This window comes from Mastomys coucha, unplaced genomic scaffold, assembly GCF_008632895.1.
Source record: "Mastomys coucha isolate ucsf_1 unplaced genomic scaffold, UCSF_Mcou_1 pScaffold11, whole genome shotgun sequence".
NCBI classification, from domain to species: Eukaryota; Metazoa; Chordata; class Mammalia; order Rodentia; family Muridae; genus Mastomys; species Mastomys coucha.
The window spans coordinates 32081272-32086919 of record NW_022196893.1 but is presented as its reverse complement, the minus strand read 5'-3'; the positions used below and the strand labels follow the sequence as shown (position 1 = coordinate 32086919).

Here is a 5648-nt window from a genome sequence, read left to right as displayed (position 1 = left end):
ACAGGGTACCAGGAGGCGATAGAGCTGTGGTTTCTGCAGACCAGGATCTGGCACAGGGTACCAGGAGGTGATAGAGCTGTGGTTTCTGCAGCCCTGCCCTCAGGATACTGAGCATCTGAGCCTCTGGTGAGAGAGAGGAAATTTCCTCTGCCGTGTTGGTCTGGAATGTCCCCACACCTCCGGGTTCCCTCGCGTGAAGGCCACAGGCTCACTAAGTCATTCCAACTTGAAGCTCTTCACATTATTGGCTTTAGAAAGGGAGACACACATTTGGATCTTAGAGCTGTCTCCACCCTAATATGTCCCCTGCTGCACTCTGACTGTGTCCGGATGAAAGATGTTTTTGTCTTCCACACTTAGCCATTGTCCTTTTCAACTAAAGAGTTGGTTGGAAAGAAACAAGTCACTTCATTAAAGTCATGACTCTTCAGTCCCGGGAGCCTGGGCTTCCACAGACTGGAACCGTGTGTTTTATAAGGACCTACAAATTAGGAACTTCTCAGCAAAGAAGGACCTTGTCGTAGGGGCAGCCAGGGCCGGAAGCTCAGGAAGCTCAGTGGCGGTCCGTACAAGTTTCCTGACAAGGACTAAATCAGGGTGTCAGGGAAACTGGATCTGATATCACAAGTCTGTAATCCCAGCACTTCAGAGGCTGAGGCAGGAGGATTGCAAAGTGAGAGCACTGGTTTTCAGTGGGAAACCCCATCTCCACAAAACAAAAAGGGTGTTCAGCTGTGTGGTCCTTGAAACTCGGGACCGGAGTCCTTACACAGTCTAGATGGCTGGGCACCCAGGACGATAGTTGCTGGAGATGATTGGGGAAGGGATCGGAAGTTGCCAGTGTTGGTAGAGTCAGATCACAAGGATTTGGTGAGGGTTTAGAAGGGAAGTGTGAATCGGAAGGACCCTTTCCTCACACTGAATAGCGACTGCAGTCACTGTCCTCAACTGAATATTTGCCCTTGATGACTCGGCGATCTGGGACCTCTGGCCCCGATCACATCCTATGCAGTGTTGTCCAAGGTACAGAGTGAGTCAGCCATGGGAATACCAGGCCTGAGAGCAAAGTGCAAAACTTGGGGGCTGGAGTACCTGAGTATCACCTTAAGACACTGAGCGAGCTCAGGGGGTGGTTTTGGAGGGGGTCTGGCTAGTTACTTGCATGAAGGGTAGAAAGATATAGCCATGGGAGATGAGCAACTTTTCCCAAGCACAACAGGGGAATGGAGATTGGTGATTGGGCATGCATGGGCATGCACACTCGTGCTCCAGGGTAAGGGGGTTGGGGAGGATGATTGGAGAGCCCGCCCCTCCCCCCGGGACTTAGAGAGCTGTGTCCATCCTTTCATCCAGGTGTGTTGACCAGAAGTTCCGGCGCTGCCCGCCATTGCCCACCACCAGTGTGATCATTGTGTTCCATAATGAAGCCTGGTCCACTCTGCTGCGCACAGTGTACAGTGTCCTGCACACCAGCCCTGCCATCTTACTGAAGGAAATCATCCTGGTGGATGACGCCAGCACAGATGGTGAGGCTGGTGGGACTAAGGAGGGGTGGAGCTGGTGGGTCTGAGGAGGGGTGAGGTTGACGGATCTGAGGAGGGGTGGAGCTGGCAGGTCTGAGGGAGAGTGGGGCTGGCGGGTCTGAGATGGTGTGGGGCCTGCAGCTTTGAATTGCCCCTGTGGTAAAGGCAGCAGGAAGAAGGCGGGGATGGAACATACCTGCCACGATCCTAGAGTCTAGAACTCATCCACACTAGTCAGAGTGGCATGGGTTCCCAAGTTCCCTGTTTGATGTCCCACGAATCCCTAACTCAGATGTGAAGGAGGGCCAGGGGAGGGGAGGAATGAAGGAGAGGAGAGGAGAGGGCATCAGGCTAGGAGGGGCTTCCTGGTTTCCAACTCTGCCGGATCTCTCTGTGAGGCCTGAAGGCTTTGCCTGGGAAGCCCTTCCTGCCCTAATTGTTAACAGGGAAGATTGCTCACGGTCTTTCATCCTCCCATCAATTCCATTGTATTCCGTACCTGGCTCTGACATAGACACAGGTAAGAGGAACAGAGAAAGGTCCCTGAGGAGGCTGATGGTGGTTTAGAGCACTGGGAGAAGGGCCGGAGCACTCCTTCAGCCACTCTGAAATGACATAGACTTGAGAGGCCAATCCTAGGAAATCAAATCCAGCTCTGGTTCTGCGCTGGACCTCTCTCAACTCCACTTTCCATTCCTGCAAATGGGCACGCTTGACTCCTTCCTATGGTGGGCGAGGGGCGTAAAACGGGTGATGAGACGGGAAGCCACAGGACCGGCATCTCCCAAGAGCTCTGTCTGGAGTATGTGGCTGGGAGATGTCGTGTCTGTCTGCGTGGCTGTGACTGCTTCCTAGGGGCTGGAGCTGGGCCTTAAAGGCTGAGTCCCAGAAAGGAGCTTTAGGTGGGGGCATTCCTGGAAGGGAGGTTTGTGGGGGAGACTGGGTGTGGCAGAAGTTTAGGATTCAAGGGGTGGGTGAAGGGGGCTGGGGAATGTGCAAGGCGGGTGGGGGTGTTGAGATGCTGGGATCAAAACCAGGACTTTGCATAGTAAACAGGTTCTCTTCCTGTTGATAAAGCACCCCAAAGAGAGACTGGAGAGATGGCTCAGCTGTCAAGAGCACACTGGCCTCTACTTCGGAGGTCCCAGGTTCGATTTCCACAGGATAGCTCACAGCTGCCTGTAACTCCAGTTCTGTGGGATCTGATGCCCTCTTCTGACTCTGTGGGTGTGTACATGGAGCACAGGCATGCAGGCAGACAAAACACCCAAGTACACAGTAAAAAAAAAACAGTTTAAAAAAAAAAAAACTCTCCAAAAAAAGCAATTCAAGAGAGAAAGGGTTAATTTGACCTTGAGTTAAAGGTTCACTGTGGTGGAGGCAGCAGGTGCTGGAGGCAGCTGGGCACCTAGCATCCAGTCAAGTAGCAGGGGGGGAGGGGAGGGAGGGAGGGAAGGAGAGAGAGAGAGAGGGAAGGGGATGGAGAGAGGGAAGAAAGGGGAGGGAGAGAGGTAGAGAGAGAGAGAGAGAGAGAGGAGAGAAAGAGAGCAGGGGATGGTGAGATGGCTCAGATGTTAAAAGCACTGACTGCTCTTCCAGATGTCCTGAGTTCAATTCCCAGCAACCGCATGGTGGCTCACAACCATTTGTAGTAAGATCTGATGCCCTCTTCTGGTGTGCAGTCATACATGTAGGCTGAACATGGTACATATAATAAATAAGTAAACCTTAAAAAGAAACAGCAGCAGAGAACAGGGGAGCCCATTGCTCAGCTCATGTTCCGTGTGGTACTCTTGTCTCAGTGTGAAGGGCAGATTGAGAAGGTCCCCTCCATCCCTTAACTTCCAGAAAGTATACCTCAGAGCAGCTGCGCGCTGTGCACAGACCTTCAGCAGGGTCTAGGAAATCCCAGTGTTAGAGAAACAGGAATCAGGAGCAGCTGGGCAGGCTTGTGTCTCTGAGCACAGATTTTCACACTCTATCACTGGTTTGGAAATCTCGCTAAGTCTGATGATGTGGCTCAGTGAGCCCGAGTCGTTCCCAGCAGGGGAAAGCTGCGCTTGGTCTCATCAGATTCCGATTCAGCTGTGCAGAAATGGAGCTGTGGAGGCCAGCAGGCCAGCCTTTCACTTCTTACTGCTGGCTTGTTGGATATCTTTTAGAGATTTACTATCATTGTACCAGAAAAAAAAAAAAAGACAAGAAAATCATTTTGTTTTTCCCTCCTAATTTAAAAAGAAAGCAGTGAAAGTTTGTCCCCTTTAGTCTGTTATGTTGACATTTTTATAAATCTGAGCATTGAGAACGTTCTAGCTAAATTTGTACAGTGTGATTTTTTTTTAGAATAAATATTTTATAAAAGTAAAAAAAAAGGGGGGGGGGAGCCGGGCAGTGATGTCACCCACAGTAGCTGACCTGCTTCAGTTAACCTAGCCAAGCTGGCCCTCACAGGCATCCCCTGATCTAAAGAAATGAGGCATCACCTGGGGACCTGTGCTCATGCTTCCTGCCCCTGCCAGCCTCTGGCTCTCCTGCCTCTCCTGCCGTTCTTGGACTGGGTTGGGAATGATGCTGCAAGGGATGGGGGTGGGAAAAGTGGGGGCTGGGAGGGAGCACTCTTGAGTCCCCTTGACCAGGGAGCTCATCAGGCTCTTGGCAACCTGAACATTGGGGTCACAGCAAGTATGGTTAGCAAATGCTAGGCCCTTGAGGCTTCTGGGAAGGGAGGGGCTTGCTAGCAACAATGCTCATAATGGTGGGTTTCTGGAAAATCAAAAAGGAGTTAAAGACTCTTAAGAGGGAAGAGTCAGGGCACAGTCAGGTTAGAAGTGTAAACAGCTCATTGTTTGACATCCAAACCTCACCATCTTCCAGACTCTGAAAGGCTTCATTTCTCTGGCTCCACCATTCACAATTCACTCCTCTGGTAGACTCAGGTCAGCTCCACTCCACAACTGTTGCTGTCATTGTGGTTGTCTTATGGGACTGGTATTTCCAAAATGCTGGGGTCTGCATACAAGTAGGTTGTACCTTCACCAATAGATCGTCTTGGGCTCTGTTCCAGGACCCTGACTTGGTCCAAGCCTCAGAGTCTCTCTTCAATCCCAGGGCAGCTTCAGACACCAAAGCAACACCTTCACCCGTGACCTCCCCTGGCCTCTCACAGTGCCAAGCCTCAGAGCTCTCCATGACCCTGCATGCCTTTAAAACCAGGACCACCTGGGTGACTCTTACACATGAGCAAGTTCAGTTGCTAGCACAAGGTACAGCCTTAGCTTCTCTGCAGTAACCCCAAGGAAACCCTTCCCAGAAGAGTTCACTGCCATGACTGCGCCTCTTAATCAAGGCTGGTTCTTTAGCCCCAGCTGACAGCAGCCATTGTCCTAGCAAGCAAAGGGTTCACGTGAGTGGTTCTGATCTCTCTTCAGCCCTGGCTGACCAAAAACACAGATTCTTAACTCAGAATACCATGGGCCCACTATAATGTTAGGGGGACCCTCACAGGCCAGGTCTCCATCATCTACGCTGCTCTCAGCATTGGCTTCTAAGTTACCATAACAACCCTCAGGCTGTCGGCACGCAATGGCCTCTTGAGGCTCCAAAGTCCCGTCCACCATCCTCCCAAACAACATGTCCATTCCCCTCAAACCCCATTCTTGGTACCAGTTTCTGTCAGAGTTGGGATTTCTATTGCTGCGATAAAACACCATGACCAAAAGCATGGTTTTTTGTTGTTGCGTTTGGATTGTTTGTTTCAATAAACCAAATAAACCCAAAAGAAAGGGTTTGTTTCAGCTACTAGTTGTTGTGTGTCATGAAGGGAAGTCAGGGCAAGAGCCCAGGTAGGAACCCAGAGGAAGGAGTTGAAGCCAAGGCCAGGGGGAGGTTGCGGGGGGCGGGGGGATATTACTTACTGCCTTTCTTTGCACAGCTTGCTCAGCCTGCTTATAGAACCCAGGACCACCTGACCAGGGGCCGCACCACTCACTGGGATCTGGGCCCTCCCACATCCATCACTAGGAAACTGCCCCACAGGCTTTGGTCCACAGCTCAATCTCAGATGTCTCTAGTCAAGTTGAGAAAAGGAAAGGAAAGGAAAGGAAAGGAAAGGAAGGGGAGGGGGAG

General features: G+C 51.3%; 1 protein-coding gene across 2 annotated transcripts in view; it reads left to right on the top strand.

The window, feature by feature from the left end:
• Positions 1-5648, top strand: part of Galnt6 (polypeptide N-acetylgalactosaminyltransferase 6) — a 41373-nt gene that overhangs the window by 13765 nt on the left and 21960 nt on the right. For both annotated transcript variants that reach the window (XM_031356081.1, XM_031356073.1), the window contains exon 4: positions 1354-1526. In XM_031356081.1, the coding sequence (XP_031211941.1) occupies positions 1354-1526 (173 nt within the window). The remainder of the gene's footprint in view (positions 1-1353; positions 1527-5648) is intronic.